Source organism: Molossus molossus, unplaced genomic scaffold (genome assembly GCF_014108415.1).
Source record: "Molossus molossus isolate mMolMol1 unplaced genomic scaffold, mMolMol1.p scaffold_m16_p_19, whole genome shotgun sequence".
NCBI lineage: Eukaryota > Metazoa > Chordata > Mammalia > Chiroptera > Molossidae > Molossus > Molossus molossus.
The window spans coordinates 32,451,649-32,477,951 of record NW_023425354.1 but is presented as its reverse complement, the minus strand read 5'-3'; the positions used below and the strand labels follow the sequence as shown (position 1 = coordinate 32,477,951).

General features: G+C 50.5%; 1 protein-coding gene across 1 annotated transcript; it reads left to right on the top strand.

Moving 5' to 3' along the window:
* Window positions 1–26,092, top strand: MPP3 (membrane palmitoylated protein 3). The gene is made up of 19 exons (XM_036268655.1): window positions 1–34; window positions 1,162–1,224; window positions 1,478–1,596; window positions 1,861–1,938; window positions 3,058–3,138; window positions 3,362–3,499; window positions 6,699–6,780; window positions 7,895–7,980; window positions 9,600–9,674; window positions 11,757–11,953; window positions 13,724–13,788; window positions 15,007–15,027; window positions 15,584–15,625; window positions 16,659–16,823; window positions 16,926–17,006; window positions 19,599–19,692; window positions 19,906–20,014; window positions 21,578–21,700; window positions 25,025–26,092. Exons 2-19 carry the CDS (start codon window positions 1,200–1,202, stop codon window positions 25,199–25,201), a joined length of 1,758 nt encoding a protein of 585 aa, XP_036124548.1. The 5' UTR covers window positions 1–34; window positions 1,162–1,199; the 3' UTR covers window positions 25,202–26,092.
* Window positions 26,093–26,303: the final 211 nt, after the last annotated feature.

The following is a 26,303-nucleotide window of genomic DNA, read 5'->3' as shown; positions in this document are numbered from 1 at the left end:
TCTCCGGCTGGAGCGAAGATTTCGGCGCGCCCAGGTAGGAACCCGCGCAGGGAACAGACAAGGGACCGAGGGCCCCGGCGGGAGGGGCCGGGCGGGGACGCGGTTGATGGGCGGAGACCCGCTCCCTAGCCCACGTCAGCCTCGCGGCCCACTGAGTCCCCAGCTGGGGGTATGGGGGAGCTCAGTCCCCGCCCCATGGCCCCCGGCCTGCCCTCCGGCACTCCATCCCCTCGCGTTCCGCTCCTTTCCAGCCTCTCCGCGTCCTCTGAGACCGCCCCCCAGCGTCCCCCAGGTTTCGCCTCCCCTTCGCCCAGCCTTGCTCCTTGTTCGTCCCACAGGTTCCTTCCGAAAGCGAGCAGGAATCTGTTTGGCCGCTTGGAGGGAGGTGGGGGGTCAGATACAAGGAGCCAGAGGGTGAGTCCAGCGTAGTGGGGGCGGTGGCTGGAGGGCCGGGTACCATTCTCATGCATCTTAGTGTCACCCGTGCTCCAGCGCAGAGGGGCTGGCCCCATGTTTTCGGAATGAATGAATGATTACTCTCTTAGTCCCCTCTTAAGAAGGACTTTTTGAGGTCCACGTGCTGCAGATGACGTTGGGGGGGCCTTCTGAAACAGGGCTCCCCAACCTGTAATCTCATTTCTCCACTTCCTAGATATGCTCTATTGGGGGGGACTCCTTTCGGATTGGGGCTTGGGGGTGGAGGGAAAAGAGGAGCTTGTAGGCCCAGCCAGGTACTTGTTGAAGGTGTGACAGGCAAGGGACTTGATCCATGCCTCTTAGAAGGTCACAGGAGAAGGGGGATGCTGTGGAGGAGAGCACCCACTGTCAAACAGGGGCCACTCGGATTCCAACCCACAAGTTACTGAATTCCTGCAAGCCTCTGTTTCTTCATCAGTAAAATAATAATATTAGTATTCATTCCTCAGAGTTTTGTGCAGATTAAGAAAAATGCCATATGATACCACCCAACACAATACTTGGCACATTGAGGGCACTCAGCAAATCTCAGTTTTCTCTCCTTTCTGAAAAAAATGAGCAGAGAGTTATTTGTTTCTGTTCCTTCTCTCCCCATATTGGCCACGTACAGGAGAGGTGTAATCACTGTTTGTTGAATGAGTATGCTTGATGAAGCTTCACCCCCCTTCCCGCTCTTTCTCCCAGAATCCACAGGCAGAACCGGGGATCTGACCAGCACAGACATGCCGGTGCTGTCCGAGGACTCTGGTGAGTGCCTCCCCAGGCTGGTCCTCCACAGCCTGGAGACAAGAACCTGCCCAGCAGTCAGGCTGGAAAGAAAGCAGCGTTAGCGCTCAGGAACGGCTGTGCCTCCAAGCCCTGGGAATGAGAGCCTGGGGAGACAGCGTTCACAGGATAGGGCTGAAGTGTTGTTTGAGGGTCCACTGGGGGTTCCCACATGGCGTCTCAAAGGAAGTACCATTGCACTTGCTATACTGTGTTTTCCTCACACTCTCCTCAGGCTTGCATGAAACCCTGGCGCTGCTGACCTCTCAACTCAGACCTGACTCCAACTACAAGGAAGAGATGGGCTTCCTGAGGGATGTTTTCAGTGAAAAAAGCCTCAGTTACTTAATGAAGGTAAAACCTCATTTCATTCCCTCTGGTGAGGATTTCTAGGGGTCTTCCTAGCTAGATGTGGCCATCTAGCCATCCTACATGTCCACATCCTAGCCATCTCCCTGCCCCAGTAAGGCCTTTACTTGCAAACTGTGCAGGGTTTTCTCTTACGTTGCCCTGTGGATGGCCCAGTTTGCAGCCCTACAGCCATGGGGTAGTGGTGTCCAGGGTAAACCTAGGCAGCCGGCTTGGGAGACCCCAGCCAGAAATTGGCTGTCTTTGCAGATTCACGAGAAGCTTCGCTATTACGAGAGGCAAAGTCCAACTCCTGTCCTGCACAGCGCTGTGGCCCTCGCCGAGGATGTAAGCCCCAAGTATTTTCTTCTGCTGTCAGCCCCATCCCCATCCCATAGTGTCCCATCATCTTGCCTCATCACCATTGCTTAGCCAGGGGACATTGGGAATCAGGAGTGCCAAGGTGAAGAGTGTCTCCTTTCCTCTTCCTCCTCCTCCCTGGGCCTCCTAGCAAGCCGGGAGGAACTCGGAGCCTTGGCTGGGCTTGGGAACATGGTGACATGATGACGCCCACTTACTATGTGTTCCTGAGAAAGTCTGTTTCCCCAGCTGTGAAATGAGAGCATTTGGACCAGAACTGCAGTTCCCAAACTGTTGAGGACTGGCAATACGAATAGGTCAAACAAGACCTTGTGTCTGGGGAGGCCCAGTGTGGAGTCCTGGGGGCAAGGGACTTGCGGTCTGTCCCCGCTTACTGGCTCAGGCTTCTTGTTTGTTAAAGGAATGCTTCCTAATTTCTTGTGGACCTGTTTGGGGAAAGCAGTCCCTGTTGATGACTAAGTCCAGCTCCTGAATAAACTCACCTCAGCTGAGGAGATGGCCTGCTGAGGGGAGGGTGCAGCCCGGGTGCAGTTTCTGTGCATTTCTCGTCCACGGGATGTGATGAGGCGCATGTTAGGTTGCGAGGCTCCCAGGCACAGCACTGTCTCCACTACTAGCTCTGGGACCTTAGACATGTCACTCAACCTCTCTGAGCCCCTATTTTCTCACCTACAGTGCAGTGGTGAGGGCACAGATAATGGAGCCAGGTAAGACCAGGTTCAAGTCCTGGCTGTGCCACATATCAGCTGTGTGACCTTAGGCTAGATATTTAATCCCTCATTTAATTCTCATCTGTAAAATGGCAAAATAGCAGTGCCCGCTACATTTAGTTCTTTGAGAGGGCTAAGTGAGAAGATCCACATAAAGCAATGACACCCAGTAAGGGCTTCATGAGTTAGCACCCCTTAGGATTACCCTGGTGTGATTTCCCTGGGAGCATCAGTCCTGGGTGGCTGAGGGTCCCATGTGCCCCTGGGTGCTATAGCAGTTGCTGGGAGGGCCCTTGGGTCTGAGGTCCAGGGAGCAGGGTTTTCCCTGGTGACTCGCAGCAGGCTTGAAGCACCCACCTGTCTCATTGCCCTACAGGTGATGGAGGAGCTGCAGGCCGCCTCAGTGCACAGCGACGAGAGGGAACTGCTCCAGCTGCTGTCCACCCCCCACCTCAGGGTAGTCACGCCGCAGTCCCTGCCCACCCACACAGCTGGTGTCTCCTGAGCATTCAGTCATGAGGCTGAGGAAAGGAGGCTTCTGAGTGAGGGATCCTGTGTCAGTGTCTGGGGTGGTTGTCTCTCTGGCATGAAATCTAAGATCCTCGGACCACTGCTCAGCCCAGGCCCTCTGACCCCATGAGCTCTGGGCCAGTCTTTCATTTCTCTTGCTTTCCTGACAGGCCATGCTCATGGTACATGATACGGTTGCCCAGAAGAATTTTGACCCTGTTCTCCCCCCTCTGCCTGATAATATTGATGAGGATTTTGATGAAGAATCAGTGAAGATTGTCCGCCTGGTAAAGAACAAGGAACCCCTGGTATGTGGCACCCTCCTTCCCCTGCATTCCCTGTTCCACCCGGAAAACTGGGAAGGGACCCTCCTGAAGTCTTTAAAATGAATGATGGCAGTTTTTCAGGGCTGTCACTAGTCCCTGCAACACTTACGTGCGCAGGGTCCCCTTTCTCGGGTAGATACAGCCTCCTTCAACTACGGCCAAGCTCCTTTGTGCAGTGACTCACCTGCATGATTGTGTGGCAGCTCTGATCCTCACTCTCTGAACTGACAAACTACTGTCCAAGGGCCAAACCCAGCCCCTGCCAGATTTTGTAAATAAAGTTTTATCAGCACACAGCCATTCTATTCATTGCCATATTGTCTAGAGCTGTCCTTACATTGCAACTGCAGAGTTGAGCAGTTGCAAAGGAGACTGTGCAGCCCCCAAAGCCTAAAATACTTACATTTGGCTCTTTGCCGAATATGTTTGCCAGTCCCTGCTCTGAATACCGAGGAAGCACAGGGCAGCAGCTATTCTTCTTCCCAGCTGACAGATGGTTATCATTTTGGTCCTGGTTCAGCATTGATTTACCGAGCAAAGGGACAGGCTTGTTTATTAGATGGAGGGAAGTGGGGGAAGTCCGGAGAATTGAGTGCTTGCCCTGAAGAATACCGCAGCGGGCACTGTTTACTGTCAACTTTCACCAGGTGACCTCACATGAGCCACTTCTGCGAACAGAGTGGGATCTCGTCTCTGCCTCTATTTCCTTTCTTTCAGAACGGGGCAGTTATCCATCGACTCAGCAAACAAATCATGCATCCTCCTGTGTGCCAGGGGCCCTGTTGGGTGCAGGCAGTTCAGAGATGATTAAGACTTAGTCCTGGCCCTCTGAGTGTCTCTGGGAGTTCACAGGAGGTAGTGACTGGGAGTTTCCTGGAAAGGGTGATGCCCATGCTGAATTTCAAAAAAAAGGAACAGGAATTTTCCAGAAGGAAAAGAGAGAGGAAGGGCATTCCCCAAAGTAGACTGCACGAGCAAAGCCATGGGGAGGTCAATGGCATGGTGTAGTCAGGCATCTGTGAGCTGCCTGCTGTGCATATAGATGGCCACGTTTGAGGTGAGGAGTGACAGGGGTGAGGCCAGATAGGTGGCACATCATAAAGAACCTGATCGTCCATGCAAAGTTACTTAGCTTGACCCTGAAGGCAGTGGGGAGCCATGGAAAGGTTTTAAGCAAGAAATAGCATGGCCAGTGTAGAAAGATCACACTGGCTACCAAGTAGAGAGTGATGTGAAGAGTGAGGCCAGAAGCAGAAAACCAATTTGGGGGTAGGGGCCAGATGCATGAGGTTCAGAAATGAGGCTTGACCTAGGCCTGTGGGAATAGGGAAGAGACATCCAAGAAATTTTTCAGAAATGAGAGAAATGTCACTTTGTAACTGCCACAGTTCGGGCAGGAATCTGGGGAGGCACCTAGGATAAAACCCAGGTGTCCTGCTGGGACGACTGGGTGGGCCTCGGCTATAATTCTGGGGAGGAAATAAGGAGGAGCTTAGGGACCTTTGAATTCAGGAGACCTGTGTGACTCACAATGGAGATGTCCAGGAGGTAGAAGGATTATGTGTTCAGACATACAAAGTGGGCAGCCCCCAGCATCCAGAAGGGGTTAAAATCACACCTGAGAGGTCGACTCCTGGGTAAAGGAGTATACAAAGTGAGATATGAAGAGGGCCAGAGCCAAGCCCTAGCCCTTCAATCAACATTTAAGAGGCAGATAGAGGAGGACTCAGCAAAGGAGATGATTTGTTATTGAGAAGAACTAGGAGAGTGATGTCACCAGGGCCCAGGCTAAAACAGAATTCCTGAGGGAGGGTGAGCAGCAGAATCAGGCAGGAGGGTGATCAGAGGAGAGGAGCCTGAGGGTGGCAGCTGGCGGGTCATCAGGTGCTTTTGCTGGTGCATTTGGGGTTGCAGGGCTGAGTGTCTCAGAGGGAAGGAAGCAGAGAGAGCAGACACACCCTGCTTCTTTAAGAAGCTCGCTCCAAAGGATCGAAGACTGGCTTCTGCTGGATGGGGGTGCAGGCTTTATGATGGGAAAGACTTGATAATATTTTAGGACCAGGAGAAGGAGCCAGTAGTGAAGGGACATTGAGGATGCAGGAGAAGGAGGAGGGGAAGAGGGACCAGCCCAGACAGGAGGAGCCCCGCCTCTGAGGCGGGGGAAAGAGAAAAGGATGGTCACAGGTGCTGGAAAGCGTGAAGGTCTGTGGGGCAAGAAGCCACAGAGTTCTCAGCTAATGGCCTTTCTTTCCAGCAATATTTATCTTATGTACTTCAAATAGATGACATGAGCGAAGTTAATAAGTGTACCAGTGTGTGTGCAGTTACAGCCAGTAATAAATGGTTAGAATTTATTGAGCACTTACTGTGTGCTAAGTGCCCTGCATATATTCCCGGATGCAATCCTCGCACCACCCCATGAATTAAATGTTGTCCCACACCCCAGAGGAAAGAGACGCAGAGAGGATAAGGGGCTTCCTTGCTAAGGCTGCATGTTTTTAGTAAATGGCAGAGTGGATTCAAACCTAGGGCTGTCCAACTCTGGAGCTTAGCTCTTGACCTGACTGCTGCTCTACCCTGCCACTGTCCGGCCTGCGTGGTGCACGGAATTGAGGGCTCGTTAGGCCTTCCTCATCCTGGGTAACCTCTCTTCTGTGCTTCATAGACTAAGTCCTGGTCCTGAAGCTCTGGCTGGGACATAATTGATTCCCTTCGGCAACAGAAGGCCCAGGTAACCCTGTGATTGGTTAGAGGCAGGATGAGAATTTGCTGGCACATACTCTCCTCATTATTAAATGTCTTTGCAAGAGGCAGGTGCTGTGATATGATAGAGAAAGCTCTGGATTCAGCATCACAAAAAGCTGTACTCCTTCTCAGCCGGGTGACCTTGAGGATGCTTCTTACCTTCTCTGAGACCCAGTCCCTCATCTCTCAAATGAGATCGGCACTGCGTTACTGTGCTTTGTAAACAGTAAAGTGCTGTGCTATATTAACGACAGACGTCCGTTTTATTGCGTCCTTAGTATTGGAAAGGTCCCCAGTGATCTGCCCTCTGGGATGACAGAGGAAAGGAAGGCAGGGTGGGGGGGCCCTGTTGGGATCAGAGTGTTGGAATCAGAGTGTTGGAATCTGAGGTTTGGGGGTGCTTCTGAGGAGCCTGCCTGCTCTGTCTCTGATGTAGGGTGCCACCATCCGACGGGATGAGCACTCAGGGGCTGTCGTAGTGGCCAGGATCATGCGAGGAGGCGCAGCAGACCGGAGTGGTGAGTGGCATCAATGCCCACCTGGCCAAGGTGATGGCCTTTGTCCCCCAACCTTCCCCCTTTGGCCATAGGTCTCATTTCCCCCTCCTATCCCATCACCTGTTTGGGATGTAGTGGGAGTTGGGGAGCGGGCTGGAATTTTCTTTGCTTTCACATGCCTGGTAGAAATTTTAATTGTTTGAAATCTCTTAGGCATCTAGTACTTTGGGGGGATCAGAAGAACTCATGCACTGGCTTAGCCCCAGGACTCTGGTAGTTAAGCATACAGTGTGGGCTTGGTGGGTAATTCCTAACTGGGGGGCAGGGACACCCTTCCTCACCACCCAGCTACCACTATTACCGAGGGGAGGGTGTGCACATCCCAGATTTGTTTTGTTGGAAAACAATTTGCAAATCATTGTGTGGGAAAACTCCTGAGTTGGAGGTAAACCTCCTGGTGTGGGGATATTATCCCAAAAGTCTGGGGATCATTGTTGTGAAGAATCCTAGACCAGAGCTTCTCAAACAGGAGTAAGCACATGACCACCCCCTTCCCAACCGGCCCCAGCTGGTTAAAAGGCGATTCTGATTCAGCAGGTCTTAGCTGGGCCCCAGATTCTGCAGCCCCAACCGCCTCGTGGGTGGTGCTAATGCTGCTGGGTCAGCGCCCACTTTCAGTACCAATATGCAGAGACGCTGGTCAGTAAAGCAGAGGCCAACAGACAGGTGTGTCTAACACTCATGATGACATCTTCCTGGTGCTTGTAAGTTTTCTTGTTAAGATTTGTGAAGGGCATTCTTGGAGTGTGTCTGTAAACCCAGGAAGGTGAAGAGTTAATGCAATTTTTAAAGAAGCAGAGGTTACAGCAGAAAGAACACAGTCTTTCTATGTCAAAATAACTGTGTTTGAACACTGGCTCCATTATTTCTTAGCAGTATGGCCTTAGGCAAGCTGCATAATTTTTCTAGATCTCAGCTGCCACTTGTAAACTGGAGATTTCACCAGGTGGTTGTGAGGCTGTGGTGCGGAGTGAGGCACCCAGCGCGCAGTAAGGACTCAGTTCATCACAGTCCCGGCGGTGCCCAGAGCTTCGAGCCCCCTCCCTGTGCTGACGGTCGCTCCTGTGTCTCCTAGGCCTGGTCCACGTTGGGGACGAGCTCCGGGAAGTGAATGGGATCACGGTCCTGCACAAGCGGCCCGACGAGATCAGCCAGATTCTGGTCCGTGCTTCACGTGTGCTGGGGGTTTGGTGGTGCTTTGGAGACCCAAGCAGGGTGCTTCTTGGAGCCAGGGTGGCTCTCGCTCAGTCTTCCTGTTTTCACGGGAGGGTTGCAGGCCAAGTGGACTTACAGTGTGCCCAGGGTGCGGGATGGGGGATGAGGAGTTGAACTTCTAGTCCATCTGCTTCTCACAGACCCTCTCTTCAGCAGTCATCTCCCCGAACCCTAGCTCCCTTTCCTGAGAACCTTTCCAGGAGACCCCCCTCAAAAGGGTTCCCTCTTTCAAAGGACCGAGGAATATGGAATAAGAGGTTGCAGCACAGGGAGGACCCAAGCAAGGGCTTTGGGGTCAGCCAGTCCCGGGTTTGAATCCTGCCTCTGCCACTTTCTGGCTGTGCAACCTTGGACAGGTCTTCAGATCATTCTGAGTTTCAATTTCCTTTCCTGGAAAATAAGGACAGGGATGGTTTCTCATCCTATGTGTGGCGATCATTAGGATGTAAACATCTGGAAAATGATACAGCACTTCACATCTGTGCCGGGATATAAACAGCCTCCAGAACCCATTCTGGGAGATCAAGTCAAAACTGAAATTGTAGAATCTCAATCATGGTTCTGTCCTCTGTATCCTCAGCATCCTCCCTCGACGTGACACTCCTGGCTAAGTTCTGGTGGTTTGGGGACAGAAAGAGGATGAGATGTGAAGAGAGGAGGCTGACTCTCTAAGGCCCCACTGTAGCGACCCTGCAGGCAGCCCCTTCAGTCTCTGTGTGCCTCTGCCGTTCCCCTAGCTCCGGGCACTGACCTTGTGTTCCAGGGCCATGCAGGCCAGGGAGACCAGTAGGCAAGATGTGCTCTCATGGCTGACAGCATTCTTCCTCATGGTCCCCCCATGGGGGTACAGGGTCTCTGTCAGGCAGATGGAGGAGGAACCCCTGGGAAGATAGGAGTGGGCTGTGATTGGAGAGCCCACTGGGGAGGATGGAGGCAAAGAGGGAAGTACTGATTGGAACCAGCCTCAAGTCGGGCAGGAAGGAGGAAAAGGAAACTGGACCAGGCTATTCAAAATAACCCAAGAAGAAGAAAGAAGAGCAGCCCTGGGGGGCACTAGAGGTCGGGAGGGGTGAATTCAGGGCACGCATTGTCCTCGGGTCCTCATTTAAAATCTTCACCCCTTTGCCCTGGCCGGTTTGGCTCAGCGGTTAGAGCGTTGGCCTGCGGTCCGGAGAGACCCGGGTTCGGTTCCCGCTAAGGGCACGTACTTCGGTTGCAGTTTGTCCCCGGCCCTGGTTGGTCGTGCGGGTGGCAGCCACTCGATGTGTCCCTTCACGTCGATGTTTCTCACTCTCTCTCCCTTCTTCTCTCTCCCTCCCACTCTATCTGTACAAAAAATGGAAAAATATCCTCGGGTGAGGATAAAAAAATAAATACATAAATAAAATAAAATCTTCACCCCTTTGTCTGAAAATACAGGTATTAGTTTTTGATTTGCCTTGTTAATTTAACAACAGAGTCTGACCTCCCTCTGATCATGAGTTTTCAGACCTGGGAAATGAGATGAGAACTCATGGAAGGTTAGCCCTGGACGATGATAAGCCTGTGGGTGTCTTTCCTTGCAGGCTCAGTCCCAGGGATCCATCACCCTGAAAATCATCCCAGCCACCCAAGAGGAGGACCGTTTAAAGGAGAGCAAGGTATGGGTGGGAGCTAGAGGTACCGGGAGGGCTCCAGCCCAGCCTTGGAAAAGGTCATTTGGGAAGAAATAGTACATCTGGTCCTCAGAACATGTGCTCGGTAGATTGCAATTGTGTCACAAAGTGATTTATTTCTTTGTACCCTGCCTCTTTGTAAACAGGTTTCAGCCTCACTTACCAATAAATTTTAATGGAAATAGAAAATCGGGGCCATAAAGAGGAGAAGGTACCAAATGTTCTGGCTTTGAGACCAATTAAATAACTGCCCTTTGTTTAATTCTTTGTGGCACCTACCTTTTTGGGGCACCTCCTCTGTGCCAGGTGCTCTGCCAGATGCTGGTGACGGGGTCACTTAGGAGCCTTGAGGATTCCTAGTTCAGAAGGGGAGGCTGGGGAGCAAGTCTTTTATTGCCATGTGATAAGTACTGTGTAAGATTCTGTGCAGAGCGACAGGTGCCACGGAAGGTGTGGTACAGCAGGCACGAGGAGGTGAGGCCTGAGGAAGTGAAGATGAGTAATTCCCTGGTGAAGAAGAGGTGGAGGAAGGTCAGGCAGAGGGGTCTGCATATATAGAAGCTCAGAGTAAGGGAGAGGAGTGTGTTTGGGGGTCCATGAGAAAGAGCACTGGGTTGGGGTCTGCGGGGGAGGTGTGTTAGGGCAGGTTGCTGAGACCTGAGCCGAGGTGGTGGTAGAGAGGACAGAAGAGGGCGTTATTTGATTTTGAATAAATTGGGACCTGAACTATCCTGGCAGCCAAGGCAGAAAGGAGAACGTAATGAACTACATACTTCTCACTGGCGGGTGGAAGGGAGCATGCCAGTTTTCCAAGAAAGCTGCTTCCCAGTCCCCGCCGCCCAGTACTAGGTGTAGGAGAGGGGCTATTCCAGCACCTGGCACAGACAATACCTATTATGATGAATGAGGATTGAGAATGGACAACGTCTTTGATGTCAGGTGTTTTTCTTTTTTTGTTTTAACAGTAAATGAAGAAATAATGTTTTTGTGGCTTGTTTCTTATTTGCCTTCTTCCACTGAATCCCAGGGCATACATAATATGGACTCTTTCCGATGGAAGGTGGTTCTTCTTTGGACAAGTTCATGTGGTCGTGGAAGGTCAACTTGATACAAGGAGAGAACTTGGTTTTCCTGTCCCTTAGCCCATCCTTCCTAAATATTCCTTCTTGAGCCAGAGCTTGGTCTGTGCTGGCCCTTGAAGAGAATGCTCTCTTCTGAGTGCCTGGCACCCTGGTGACATCTGTGGCTTGATGAGGGTCTCTGTCCTCACATCTGAAAGTTCTTACTGTCGTCTCAATCTTTTCTGGTGGGCACATAAAGGAATATGACTTGGATCTGTCATATGCCCTCTGGCCTTTTTTTTTTTTTCCTTTTCTTTTTTTCCCCTCAATTTGCTGTTAAAGTCATTGGGCCCAAATAGAAATAAATCCATGCCACTGAGTTATAGAAGAGAACAAGGAAGTGTGACAAAATGCTGTGTCGTCTCACCATCTTGTCTAGAGGGGGTAACTTCAGGGTCTAGGGGAGGGTCGGGGGTCAGCCAGGTATGTGGCAGATGAGTCAGGGTTGAACTATAAAAAACATGGGTGTGATGCAAGGACTCAGTAACAGTAGTTTTATTGATATCTGTGTTCTTACTGAAACATCTAGATAACTTATTCCACAGATGGTGCTGACTTCATTAGGGGCAGTTAGCATATCAAACATCACATCCGCGTTACAGATGTGCTCGCCTTTACTCTTTGTTCCCAGGACTAATTGCTGCATTGTGTATGCTCAGGACAGCACATCAGGTACTAAGGAAACATTTAAGTTGGAAAAAGAAATTCAGACATGGGGCCCATCTATTAATTTTCTGGCTCTTGAGGGATTTCCTGACTATGATATTCAAAATGGTTAAAGAACAATAAGAAAATGTATGTGGCGTGTTTCTGATTAGCTTTCTATTCTCAAGGCTGCTTATGCTTCCTAATTGTGAACAGTGGTTGTCATTGGCCTTCGATGTGGCATAGGCAGGTCCCTGTCTCCATGACGAAGGGTGGCCTCACCGGAGCCTGTCCTCTGCAGGTGTTCATGCGGGCCCTCTTCCACTACAACCCGCGGGAGGACCGGGCCATCCCCTGCCAGGAGGCGGGCCTGCCCTTCCAGCGCAGGCAGGTCCTGGAGGTGGTGAGCCAGGATGACCCCACGTGGTGGCAGGCCAAGCGAGTGGGGGACACCAACCTTCGAGCTGGCCTTATTCCCTCCAAACAGTTCCAGGAAAGGTGGGTCTGGAGTGTGTTGTTAGAGGGTGGTTCTGGAGTGGCAGAGGCAGAGATACATGACAAACCCCCAAATCTCTGCTACCGCAGCCAGAGGGGCACCCTGTGTATTGTTCCTGGAAGTAAGTACCAGTTGTACTTGTGTTTGTTCTTTTTGACCTATAACCAATGGCGATGACTCAGACTTAAATAAATATATGGAAATCTGTGTTATTAAATTAATGAATATTGCATAATACATATGAAAAATTGTATTATGGAAATTGACATATAAAATTACGGGAAAAGAACAAGGAAAAGAAAATTACCCAAAGTCTCATCACTATCTAAATAGCATAATTTATTTCCTTCCTGTGCCTTTTATGTGTGTTGCATATAGAATTTGAGATCTTGCTCTTTTGTTTTTTTTTGTAACATACATTTTGGCACCAGCATTTCCCACACATTACCTATTAGTTGTGTGATTTTAGTGGCTATATCACATTTCATCAGGAGCTCCCTATTCATTCATAGGCAGTGCGAATATATTTGTTATGAATGGAGCTGGCCCCTGCCAGGCATCCTGTGGGCCGTTCTGAACCCCTGGGGTCTGCTCTGAGGGAGCTTACAGTTTAGCCAGAAATGGTTAAATGAATACTTTATACAAATGTGATGGGGGCCAGGGAGTAGGACACGGTATGCAGGGAAGGCTTCTTGGAGGAAGGGTCGTACCTAAGTGACTTCACTCCTTCCCTACTTTTCAGTCTTCTCCAGTGTTTCTCTGCTACAAGGCTGTACTTATTATCTTGCACACAGACTGTTCCTCATATTTCAAATTATTTCCTTAGGATAGATTTCCAAACGTGTAAATTCGGGGTCAGAGGGACTGGTAGTTAAGACTGCCCCCCCCCCCCCGCTACCCCGAGGTTTGAAGCCCTTTTCTATCTTTTGGGATGTGGAATACGGTCAGATCAGACCTCATGCATCTGTTTCAGTGGCCCTCATGTGGCCCAGGCCAGAGGTGACAGCATCCCCTGAGAACCTGTGAGAAATGCAGATTCCTGGGCCCTGCCCCAGACCTGCTGAATCCGAAGCTCCGGGGGCGGGCTCTGAGCTCCGTTCTCACAGGTGTCCCAGGTGATTCTGAGGTGCGGCAGCTTGAAAACACTGTTCTCTTTCCTCAGGGGACCCATCTGCACCTTTGGCTTCACAGGTCTTGAGGGGAGGCCCTTCCCCTGCATTTAAATGTGGAAATCTAAACACCTCCAAGAGCCCTGGGCATTTTCTCGGTCAGAGAGGAGGCCTTGGCAGCTGCCTTTCCACTAACAACCGTATTGGATGGTGTGTCAGGCTGAGGTCTCCATTGGGAGAAGGATGTTAAATTAGGGTCACTTTCACCCTCGGCCTCTCCTGGGAGTCCTGCTATTTTCCCGCTCCCTCAGGGGTGGGAAGGCCAGGGGAGAGGCGAAGGGGCCTCCCTTCCTCGAGAATCAGTTGTAGAAAAGTAACAACCAACCGCTGACCACGGGCACTGGGCCGGGTCCCTGTGCGTGACCATGTTGGGCTGGGCGAGCTGCTTCCAGAGCAGAGGCTCAGTGTCCTTCCCCTTGGGAAGCAGTGGGCACCCGCGCGCGTCCGTCTTCACTGGGACTCGGTGTGAAGCAGGAGGCCCTCGGAGTGCCCGGCTGTGCCCGCCTGTAGGATCCAGCCTCAGTTTCTCCAGGTTTTGTGAAAGACTCTCCCTGACTGGTTCCATAACCCAGCTCACGGGCTTGTTCATCTCCTTGTCCACAGGCGCCTAAGCTACCGGAGAGCCACGGGTACCCTGCCGAGCCCCCAGAGCCTCAAGAAGCCCCCCTGTGAGTAGATTGGCAGGGATGGTACTTCAGGGAGGAGCTGGGGTTAGGACTTGGGGACATGGTGCCAGGAAGAAGCAGGCGCTGGGCGGGAGGGAGCACCAAGGGCTCTCTCTGATCTCCCAGGCCTCCAGAGGAAGGAGGGGGTGGGGAGAGGGATGAGGAGAGAAGACGAGTTAGGTTGGAGGGAGCTAATCCTTGGAGAGGAAGTTCTATAGTTGGGGCTCACAGATGACACTAGGGGGCATATTAACACCTCTCCCAAAACTATGTGCAAACTTCTCTATGCGTGTGTGTGTGTGTGTGTGTGTGTGTATGTGCGCTCATGCTTATGTGGGTGTGTTGGGGAGAAGGTCCACAGCTTCCATTAGATTCCCAAGGGGCATTCTGACCCCATCAATTTTGCAACCTCTGATTTTGGGTGGGAATGCTGAGTGAGCCTGTGCCTCTTTGTTAGAGGTCAACTTTGGCAAATAAAAATAAAGGATACTCAATTAAATTAGAATTTCATATAAACAACAAACAATTTCTTAGTATAAATACATTTGTCCCAAATATTGCATGGGCTATACTTATACTAAACACTGATTCTTGGGTTTTCTGAAATTCAAATTTAATCCAGTGTTTTGTATTTTGTCTGCCAACTCTACTCTGTAGCACTTTACCTTCTAGGTAACCACCCACCCACCCACCTTCTTGCCTTGTAATCGTTACAACAGCCCGGAGAAGCAGTGGGGTCGGGACAGCTCCCTTTCTAGGATGGGAAAATGGAGGCTCGTGAGGTCGAGGAAGTGGGACCGGGGTCGAGTTTTCCGTGGGCCTGGGACCAGAGCGCCCCAGTTAGGGTATGAGAGGAGGCTTTCCCACTGCAGGCTCCTAGAGCAAGCTGCTCCCCTGGTTTGGTGGCCATGCCCACGGCCACCCTGCTGGACATGCTCTCCATCGGAAGGGCTGCTGAAGAAATTGGCCTTGAGGCTGCTTCCGCCAGTGACGAGCTGGCTTTCTTTGGGCTGCTAATGAGACACACACAGGAAGAATAATTAGAGCAAGTCCTGGTTTAATAACGCACCACAGCTCAGATCACAGGTCTGATGGAGGAGAGAAAGAGGGGACAGATGGAGGGCTCCTCAGGCACACGAGGCCGTGGCTGTCCCTGAGCCGCAGGGCCTTCTGGTTCCCCTCCACTAACGCTGTTCCATCTGTCTTTTGTGCAAACCGCAGATGATCAGCCTTGTGACAAAGGTAGGCCTGGTGTTTGTCCCCTGTGTGCACGGACAAGGCCCTTTTTCTGTGGAATGTCTGGGACTGGAGAGGCTTGTTCTTCAGCCCTCCCCTCTCTGGGTGGCTGTGTCTCCTGCTCCGCCAGCTGGTCCGGCCTGCTCCTTGAGCAGGGGACAGAGCCCCTCCCTGCCCACTTGGCACACAGGGCTCAGCCTTCCCAGGACTCTGGCTGGGCTCACTGTGACTGGGCTGGATAGGAGGCAAGAGACAGGAGGTGGGCAAGGCTGGTGACTCTTCCCTCCTTATTGACACTGATCCCAACTCACAGGGACTGGGATGGGGCCTGCTGGCCCAGAACCCCTGCTAGGTCCTGGAAAGGCTATTTGGGGCCTAAGTATGGAGAACTGAGCTAAACAGAAGAACTTGTTTTTCTGGGGTGGCCAGGACATGGGATTTCTTCAGAGCCCCCCTGAGACACCATCCCAGAGGCCTCTTCCTGGCCATCAGGGGCCGGGTGCCTCTGGGCTGGGGTCTGTGACCAGGATGGCTCACTGGCCTCCCTCTCTTTGGTTCCCAGAGACCTGTGACTGTGAGGGGTACTTCAAAGGGCATTATGTGGGTAAGTAGCAGGGGCTCTTCCCCCAACATCCTCTTCTGCACCCGTGTACATCCCACCATGGGCTCCTGGGTCAGAGAGAGACAAAAACATGGTGATTTGAGCAACTGAGTCTGTGGGACTCCTCCATCTCTGTCAACAGAGGAGGGGCTGACCTGCCCAGGCCTAGCGCCTGACATGGACCCTTACATTAACACTGATTTTATTATTCTCGTGATCTCAACTGTAGTTTATTCAGTGGTTACGCCACCACCCTACAGTCATGGAGCCTTTTACTAGTCTCCCAAGTACCTCCACTTTCATTTGGGTCAGTCTTTTCACAGACCCAGAGACAGGCAAAGAGTTTTTCTAACTTTTGCTTGTGAAGCAATTTCAAACTTACTGAAAAGTGGTAAGAATTGTACACAGGACTCCCATCTGCTCAGTACCCAAATTCACCAGTTGTTATTTGCCATGTTTGTTGTATCATTTCCTTTTTCTACATATGTACATTTTTTTCCTGAGTCATGTGAGAGTTAGTTGGAGACATCATGTCCCTTCACCCTTAAATACCTCAGCATGTATTCCCTAAGGACAAGGACATCCTCTGACGGAATCTAGGGCAATGATCAAATTGTGGGAATTTCAATGCATGCGATTCTATTATCTAATGTACTGTTTATATTAAAATGTTGCCAGTTGTTCCAACAATATCTTTAGAGCATTTTCCCCTGATCCAGGATCCAGTCCATGCATTGCATTTGTAGACTTATATTTCCATTTCACAGATAAGGAAATTGAGGCTCAGAGAGGTGATGACCTGTTCAAGGTCAGTCACATGCCAACTAAAACAGTGACTGTGAACCCTATTTTTGGATGCCAGGTGGTCACCCTTTCATCATATTATTGTGTGTCTTGATCAGTCCCTTCGTGTGGCAGGAGGAGGTTGGGAGAGGCCGTGGGACTCAGTCCCTCCTCCAGGTCTGGCCAGGTGGATAAAGTCTTTAGTGGGAGATCCTGGACAAATGTTGTGATGCCCCCTGCCCTTCCCTCACAGCTGGTCTTCGGAGGAGCTTCCGGCTGGGCCGCAGGGAGAGACTGGGAAGCCCACAGGAGGGAAAGATATCCGCAGTAGCCGAGTCTCCAGAGCTGCTGACCTATGAGGAGGTGACCAGGTACCAGCACCAACCCAGTAAGCGGCCCCGCCTGGTGGTTCTGATCGGTAGGTGATGTCCGGCATCTTTAGGGAGTGGGCTGATTTCTCCCTGGAGGAGTGGGGAGGAGCTCAGCAGGATCTGAGGTCAGCCTTCGCTTCATTCCCCAGGGTCTCTGGGAGCCCGACTGCACGAGCTGAAGCAGAAGGTGGTGGCAGAGAACCCACAGCACTTTGGTGTTGCTGTTCCACGTAAGAGGGCCCACGTGCGTGCGTGTGTGTGTGTGTGGGGGGGTGCATGCCTACACGTAAATATTTCATGGAGCCTCAACTCCCATATCCATCCTTATCCTTACTTTGGGCCTGAGGGACTGCCAAGCACTGCCTGCTATAGGCAGATCGTGGGGCCTAGGCATGATGGGAGAAACCCACTCTCAGTGGTCCACTAGGACCCTCTGAGGCAGAAGCTGGAGGACTACTTTCCCGGATCCTGCCTGGGATGGTAGGTGAGTCTAGAGCACATTGCAGGCAAAGTAGCAACCTCAACCCAACACCAAGGGGTCCCCCAGCCTCCTCTTCCAAATGGCTTTGAGTCCAGTGGCCCCTGCTCTCTGCTTGGATAAGAGAGCAGGGCAGGGAAGCCAGAGAACCCAGTGAGCAGTATTGCTTGGGCTCTCTCTCCCTTGTAGCTGGATCTGGCCCATCAGGGTGGCTCCCGAGTCTAGAGGCAGCCAGGGTTGCTGAAATCCGCTAGGTGGGAGATCCTCGTTCTGAATGTGAGGAGGAGGAGAATGAAGAGTGCTAGGAATGTACCAGGAGCTCTCCTGTGAGTAACTTGGTGAACCTTCCTAGTGCCCAAGAAGAGGGATTATTTCCATCCTATACTGCAGAGGAAGGCACTGAGGCTCAGAGAGGTTAAGTCACTTGCCCAGTGTCACAGAGTTGGTAAGTAGTGGAGCCAAGATTCAAAACCAGGCAGTCTTCCCCCGTCACGTTCTTAACAGGGTGCATGAAGCCTGCCTCTTCTTGTCCTTGGCTGCCCCTTTCTTTCTGTGGGACTCTCTCTCCGTCCCTCTGTCCTCAGTGGGATGCACTGTGGGCACCTGGTGGCCACCAAGAGGTGATGCTGTGGTGGCAGTGATGGGACCTTTCCAGAAAGTTCTGAGGAAGGGCAGCTACAAAGCTGCTCCCCTGGGCCTCAGGGCCCATAGCCCAGTCTCTGGGTTGCAGCCCAGTCTCTGAATCCCTGCCCAACCTGAAATGGCAGGGATGCGGAGGCCATTCTGGCAACATACCTGTAATGGGCCTGGTGGGTTTCGGTGGGCCACGGCCTTTCAGCCTGAGAGGATGGACTGAAACAGCACCTGTGCAGTTTGCACACACACAGATCCTTTGAAATGCTCAGATCCATCCCTTGGGGGAAGGGTACCTGGATGGTCAGGCCTACCTGCTTCCAGGTACCACACAGATAGGTGACTTTCCCCCTTGCATTTATGAATGGGGGGAGTCGGTGAAGGCTTCCCAGAGATAGTGACCTTTACACTGTTTTTTGTGTGTGTGTTTTTTAATCCTTACCTGAGGATATTTTTTCATTATCTTCAGATAGATTGGGAGGGAGGGAAAGAGAGAGAGAAACATCGACATGAGAGGGACACATCGACTGGTTGCCTCCCGCACGACCCCTACCAGACAGAGCCAGGAACGAACTGCAACCGAGGTACGTGCCCTTGATCAGAATCGAACCCATGACTCATTGATCTGTGGGCTGATGTTCTAACTGCTGAGCCAAACAGGCCAGGGATCTGTTGGGTTTTGAAGAGTAAATAGGAGTTTTCCAGGCAGAGAAGAAAGGAAGAATTTTCTCTGCAAAGGAAACATGTGCAAAGGGATGAAGGTGTGACCTGGCTTAGCAGTGTACGGGCTGGGGAAGTTGGTGTGGATGATGTGGGGGAGATGAAACTGAGTTTGAAGCTGGGTGATCACAGGGGTGTCATATACTCATTTAAGGACTTTAGAATGTAATAAGTAGGTAAATAAAAGTTTTAGAGCAAGGGAATGATGCGGCCAGAGTTGGCCAATGATACCACATACAGAATACAGAGCATCTCCCTGGGTGGCGCCCAAGGGCCAGAAAACACTGTTCTCCAACACCCCATGTTTTCTTTTGGAATGCTCAGGGAAAAGCTGTGTGTTGCTTCGTGTGTGCTCTGGTTCTGGGAGGACCTGTTTTCCCCAGGAGTGTGCATCTCACTTCTGTTCGGAAATCCATCGGAAAACACTACGTGCTGTGAAACGGAGCGAGAGCCAGCTCTGCTGGAGCACATCTCGTCCCTAAAGGCACTGCCTTCATGTCTCCTTTTCTCAAAACGAGAAATAATTGAATACAGGATTAAAAGCATACAACAGGGTCATCTGTGTTTGTGCCTCCTCTGCTCTCAAAAAGCAATCAGGACTAGGGAATAATACAAGTGTAGGACTAGGGAGCTCCTCGGTGATTCTTTAAAAACCACAGCATCAGTTAGGCAGTTTGGCAGGGTGGTAAGGGCATACCCTTGGCATGAGACAGTTCAGACCTTGTCTCTGCTACCTGCCGGCCCTGGGTCATTGGCATGGTGCTCCACCTCTCTGCACCTCTCCTCTCCTTTTGCCTACGCCAGAGTGGTGTGAATCAGTGACGTGCCTGGAAAGGGCACTGCCTGACGCAGGGACATTGGATGAACGGAAGACGTTGGTTTATATACGTATCAGCAGTGAACTCTGAATAAGGCCGCAGGCTCACTGCTGTTCTCACTGACTGTAACGTGACATCTCTTTGCCCAGCTCTCCTTGTTCTTTCTTTAAAAGATACCACCAGGCCCCGAAAGAGCCATGAGAAGGAGGGGGTGGAATATCACTTTGTCTCTAAGCAAGCATTTGAGGCCGACATACATCACAACAAGTACGTTTGCTTGATGGGCCACTGGCCCTCTGTGTAGGCGTGTGTCTGCATCTGTCCGGGAGCCCACTTGACCCCCTGGGAGGGCTTCCAGGGGGGCGGGGAGGGGAGAGAGGAGGTGGGAGAGGAGTCATGGCGGGAAGTCCATTCATGTGTCTGTGCTAATTTAGGCAAGCTCAGGAACTAAAGCCCTTTTCTCCTTTGGGGGTGTTTTAGGTTTCTGGAGCATGGTGAATATAAGGAAAATCTCTATGGAACCAGCCTGGACGCCATCCAGGCTGTGATAGCCAAAAACAAAGTGTGTTTGGTGGACGTGGAGCCGGACGTGAGTTCCTGGGCCAGTTGTTTTGTTAATGGAATTTATAAACGAGGGGGTTGTACATTTTACAGAATATTTGACCTCAGTCTAAGGAGTGTTTTGCCCAGAGTACAGGATATTAAAATTTCCTGGGGGTCTCCCTTTGAGAAGCTAATGAAAGCTTTACAGCCCCAAATATGCACCTCTATACACAAAAACTGCATTAGAATCGCAGGGAGTTCACGAATCCTCTTGGGCAGAGACCCAAGATGAGAATCTGCGTGGAGTAAGTCATGCAGTCGAGGTTGGCACCGATCGGCCAATTGTGATGTGACAAGGAATTAGGTGTCAGTGCCCAGGTGGAGGCTGGGCTCAGCTCTTGGCATCAGGGTACCTCCTTCTTGCTTTGAGAACCATTGGGGAAGGGTCAGGAGAGCGGTTTGAAAGGGGAGCAAGGAAGGAGACGCGACCCTGTGAAATGCTTCACAAACTGTATCGACAGCCGCTTACTCATCTCTTTAACCTTGTTTTTGACAAACACTTCTAAGTGTTGACCTCAATCTGGGGATTTTTTATTCCTCTATAGAAATAGAGCTCTGATTCTATGATATAAGCAATAGGCATTATTTTACAGAAGTTTGCTTGAGACAGATTCCAGAAAGCACATTATATATAAGCAAAATCCTCACTAATTTGGACTTACTAGGAGTTGGTAGTCAAAACTGAAAGTCTAAATTTTAAGATTTTATTTCGAAAGTGATTTTATCATTTTGGCTACAGATTGTACATATAGCAGTTTATTATTTTTATTTTTTTCCTTTATTGATTTTACAGAGAGAGGAAATGAGAGGGAGAGAGAGACAGAAACATCAATTGGCCGCCTCCTGCATGCCCCCCACTGGGGATCGGGCCCACAACCTGGGCATGTGTCCTGCCCAACTGGGAATCGAACCGGCGACCCTTGGCGTATGGGTCATAGGTCGACGCTCAACCACTGAGCCACACCGGCCAGACCATATAGCAGTTTAATACCAGTGTTTCCAAGTAGAGGCCCTTCAGATGAAATGCACGAAAAGGATGATTTGCATATTGAAAACCTTCTAAAGTCTTTACAATTTGTTTTGGGTTCTTAGTCTCATTTGCTTAGCAAATCATTTCTTCTTCGAATATCCAAAGGAGGCTTGTTAGATAGCACACATTCTGCACGAGTGTAGTCCAGATCGATGACTAGATACACCTTGAATCCTGCTGGCTCATCCGTCAGGACTGGGCAGGTAGAGAAGGGCAGAAGAAGGTTCATTAGAGCTTGTGGGGTCAGAGCCAAGAGAGATGGCGGCTCTTGGAACGGAGGCTTGGGAACCTCCCTTCTCAGCGAGTTTGCCTTCAGGGCCCAGCTGAGTCCAGAGTGAGAGTGGAGAGCCAGAAAGGCAGCAGCTGACCTGCCCCGTTGAAGTTGTCATATGACCATATTATCGGAACCATTACCATTGAGGCCGTGTGATGAAGCACGCCATTATGGAGCATTTGAAAAGTATGTTTCACAATAAAAGATTTTCAAAGTGTATAATATTCCTGAACTCTTTTCCTCAGGTACTAAGACAACTGAGGACCTCAGAGTTCAAGCCCTATATTATATTTGTAAAGCCTGCAATTCAGGAGAAAAGGAAGACGCCGCCCATGTCTCCCGCTTATGAGGACACAGCAGCTCCACTTGTAAGTTTAAAATTGATCATTTCTTTTCTAAAGGCCTAACAGAGCCTGTGACCATTACATAACGGTGCTCATACCTCCTGCAAAAGACCATCTCTCCATTTTGCCTATTGGTCAGACTTACTTGGTCAAGTGATGCAGCTGGAAATGTCTCTAGTTCAGACAGGGGTGGCTTTACCTGGGTTCCCCACCTCCACTCCCTCACATAAGCACCCTCCCTGAAAATAGAGACCCACATCAGGGACCTGATCTGAGTGTGACAAACCACACAAATCTGTTGAACTCCTAAGCCAAACCCAAGTAGTTTTTATTTTTCTATTATTATTATTTAGAAATATGTTTTGATTTTTTAGAGAGAGGAAGGGAGAGAGAGATAGAAGCATCACGTGACAGAGAAACATTGATTGGCTGCCTCCTACACACCCTGACCAGGGCCGGGAACAAACCGCAACCGAGGTACATGCCCTTGACCAGAATTGAACCCACGACTCATTGGTCCACAGGCCAATACTCTAACCGCTGAGACAAACTGACCAGGGCCCATGGGATGACTCTTAATCCACTGAGCCACACTTATGTATCCAGCTCTGTTGGAAGTTGAGTTGTTTTACCCAAGGGGGTTTTTCCATGCAACTGAAGTTCCGTCTTCAAGCATCAAAATGTTGATTTTCACATTGTTGATTTTTTAATTGACACTTGAATTGAAACCAAGTTCAGATATAGTAAGCTAATCCAGCATGGGACAACAGGCAGCATGCGGGAGTCTTTCCATGTGTTTGCTGTCAGGTTTGTGACTCTGGCTGAAGCTGCAGGTGGTTGAACATTCCACCTTACAGGCCAGAAAAAGGATTGAGGGGATTTGTGGCTGCAAAACAGATGTCACACATTTTACTCCATTGGAGGTTTGAGTTCTTTCAAGATGCAAATATTAGGAAGATTGAGGTACTTAGTGGGAAACATGTTACTTCTGTAATTTCTCAAATAGCTAAATGCTTCCAGGATGAACACTGAGGGTGCAGGGGGAATAGAAACTCCAGCAGCAGCAGACAGTTCTACCCGATGTGTGTGTAAGGGTTGCGGGAGGTGTGTGAGCAGACAGTTCCACCCGATGTGTGTGTAAGGGCTGCGGGAGGTGTGTGAGCAGACAGTTCCACCCGATGTGTGTGTAAGGGCTGCGGGAGGTGTGTGAGCAGACAGTTCTACCCGATGTGTGTGTAAGGGCTGCGGGAGGTGTGTGAGCAGACAGTTCTACCCGATGTGTGTGTAAGGGCTGCGGGAGGAGTGTGAGCAGACAGTTCTACCCGATGTGTGTGTAAGGGCTGCGGGAGGTGTGTGAGCAGACAGTTCCACCCGATGTGTGTGTAAGGGCTGCGGGAGGTGTGTGAGCAGACAGTTCTACCCGATGTGTGTGTAAGGGCTGCGGGAGGTGTGTGAGCAGACAGTTCTACCCGATGTGTGTGTAAGGGCTGCGGGAGGAGTGTGAGCAGACAGTTCTACCCGATGTGTGTGTAAGGGCTGCGGGAGGTGTGTGAGCAGACAGTTCTACCCGATGTGTGTGTAAGGGCTGCGGGAGGTGTGTGAGCAGACAGTTCTACCCGATGTGTGTGTAAGGGCTGCGGGAGGTGTGTGAGCAGACAGTTCTACCCGATGTGTGTGTAAGGGCTGCGGGAGGTGTGTGAGCAGACAGTTCTACCCGATGTGTGTGTAAGGGCTGCGGGAGGTGTGTGAGCAGACGGTTCCACCCGATGTGTGTGTAAGAGCTGCGGGAGGTGTGTGAGCAGCCGGTTCCACCCGATGTGTGTGTAAGGGCTGCGGAGGTGTGTAAGCAGACGGTTCTACCCGATGTGTGTGTAAGGGCTGCGGGAGGTGTGTAAGCAGACAGTTCTACTCGATGTGTGTGTAAGGGCTGTGGGAGGTGTGAGGGCTGCGGGAGGTGTGAGGGCTGCGGGAGGTGTGAGGGCTGCGGGAGGTGTGAGGGCTGCGGGAGGTGTGAGGGCTGCGGGCTGTGGGCTGCGGGAGGTGTGAGGGCTGCGGGAGGTGTGAGGGCTGCGGGCTGCGGGCTGCGGGAGGTGTGAGGGCTGCGGGCTGCGGGCTGCGGGAGGTGTGAGGGCTGCGGGAGGTGTGAGGGCTGCGGGAGGTGTAAGGGCTGCGGGCTGCGGGCTGCGGGAGGTGTGAGGGCTGCGGGGCAGCGCTGGGATGCTGTGGGCAGTTTCAGTACCAAAGGAGCCCTGCAAGGTGCAGTGTAGAACTGGGAAGCGTCTCCCAATTTCATTTAGTTTTTCCCCTCCTGGGGGAAAGAAGTAAGGGGAAGGAATGATCTCAGCCTTCTCTTAGGTTTTTTGAAAGCAGCAGCAAACATTGTGTGCGTTTGGTAAAGAAGGGATCACTGCCTAGCTATATCTTGGTGTTAGGTGTCAGGAAAACAATCTGGTTTAAGAAGGCAGGTACCCTCAGGGAATGGGGAATTTGATGAGTGTTGTCCCAGTACTTTCTTATTTTATTTTTATCCTCACCTGAGGACATTTCTCCATTTTTGTTCAGATAGAGTGGGAGGGAGAGAGAGGAACAGAGAGAGAGAAACATTGACGCGACAGAGACACATCAAGTGGCTGCCTCCTGTACAACCCCAACCAGGGCCAGGGACGAATCGCAACCAAGGTACATGCCCTTGACCAGAATTGAACCCGTAACTCATTGGTCTGCGGGCCAATGTTCTAACTGCGAAGCCAAACCGGTCAGGGCCCAGCACTTTCTTAAGTAATTCTGTTTTGTCCCCTGTGCTAGTGTTTGGCCCTGGTATAAGGACATGAAAAGAAGAATTGAGTTCTATAGTATGAATTTAGGGCATTCGAGTTCCTTATTCACTGTCTTTTGCCCCAGTTGATTCCAGAAGTGCTTTTTTGGGCTTTTATATTGTTATTATTTATAGATTGTTCCTGTAATTATTTAACTAAATTGCCATGCAACACAATAGTACCATTCTTTGGAAATACCTCTGGACAGGAAGTGTGATAGTGACATGGATGTAGAATCAGCATCCCTCCCCAGCCCCCAAAACACTTCATATCCTGGCTTGCAGTTAACAGTCCTGAGTAAATATTTTGTGAATGAATGACTGAACAATCATTTTGTCTACTGCCCATTAACGTTCTTGGAAGTTTGATAGGATATTATCATTCCAGTTACACTCTGTTCTTTGTGTACAGAGTTGGTTGTTCATAGACCATAGTTATCACACTCGTCACTTCAAAATTAGAGGTTGGCACATTGCCCAAGACACAGGGGTAGAACCACCCTGTTGCTCCATAACTGCCCCTTTCCTTGCAGAATGAGGAGCAGCGAGAGATGTCTGCCTCCGCCGCCTTCATAGACCAGCACTATGGGCACCTGGTGGATGCTGTGCTGGTGAAGGAGGATCTCCAGAGTGCATGCAGCCAGCTCAGAATGATCTTAGAGAAGCTGAGCAAGGACACTTACTGGGTTCCTATTAGTTGGGTCAGGTAACTGTATCCTAGAACATCCAGGTTGGAGGAGACCTGGAAGACCTCCTAGTCCAGTCATGTTACCATCAAGGAATCGCAAGTGTGGAGAGGGGCAGAATTTCCCATTAACTCCATCATCAAGAAGAATACATGTGGGACGTCCTGTTGGTTTTCGTCTGTTTTCCACTGTACCTCTCTGGAGCAGAAAACATGAGTTGAAAGGGGGCATATCACAAAATAACACATTTCATTCATTAAAGTATCATTGGCAAGTTGACCCTGATTCTTTGTACCAAAGTTAAGTAGCCACTGTCTTTTGGGGGTGGGGGTGGTGAATTTATATAGTACCAACTTGCAGGGATGTAACCTGTAGAAAGAGGGTGACACTTATGTATCCAGCTCTGTTGTAAGTTGAGTTGTTTTACCCAAGGGGGGTTTTCCATGCAACTGAAGTTCCGTCTTCAAGCATCAAAATGTTGATTTTCACCTTGTTGATGGCAAGTGCTTGCCTGGCCCTGGAAAACTTGGTTCTCTGCCTTCTTAAATAGTGAGCATACATGAACTTCTATGGAGGACTGAGGCACACTTCACTGTCACCATGAATTACTGCACTGTTCTGATACAGGGATGTTTTCAGGGACCCTTGAGGAAGGTAAGGCTGCTTGGCCCTGTTCTGAATACGCTGAGACTCCTACAGTTGAGCTCTTGCTTTGATTGGTTTGTTCTGTTCCACCACTTGTCCCTCTCGTTACAGCTGTCCTGGTTCTTGCCTGTCCCTACTTTCAGACGACAGGGGCTCCAGTCGTGCTAGAGCACGGGAAACCAGATGGTCCTTCTTGTCAAAACTATGCCCGAGCCACGATATGTCAGTCCTGACTGAACATCAAGTTATATAGACTCTGAGTGTGGGCCTGATGGGTTGTCTCTGAGCAAAACTGTCATACAGGATTTGTGAGATATCTTAGGTGCTCAGAGAATTTTATTTCTTATTAATAGCCAGTGTATGTCTTTATTTTGTGCTGGGAGCTATGCTAAGGCCTTTAGATACATTACTTTGACAAATATTCCAAGCCTATAATGTAGGATTCTATCATCTCCATTATATGATAAGAAAAACAAGGCAT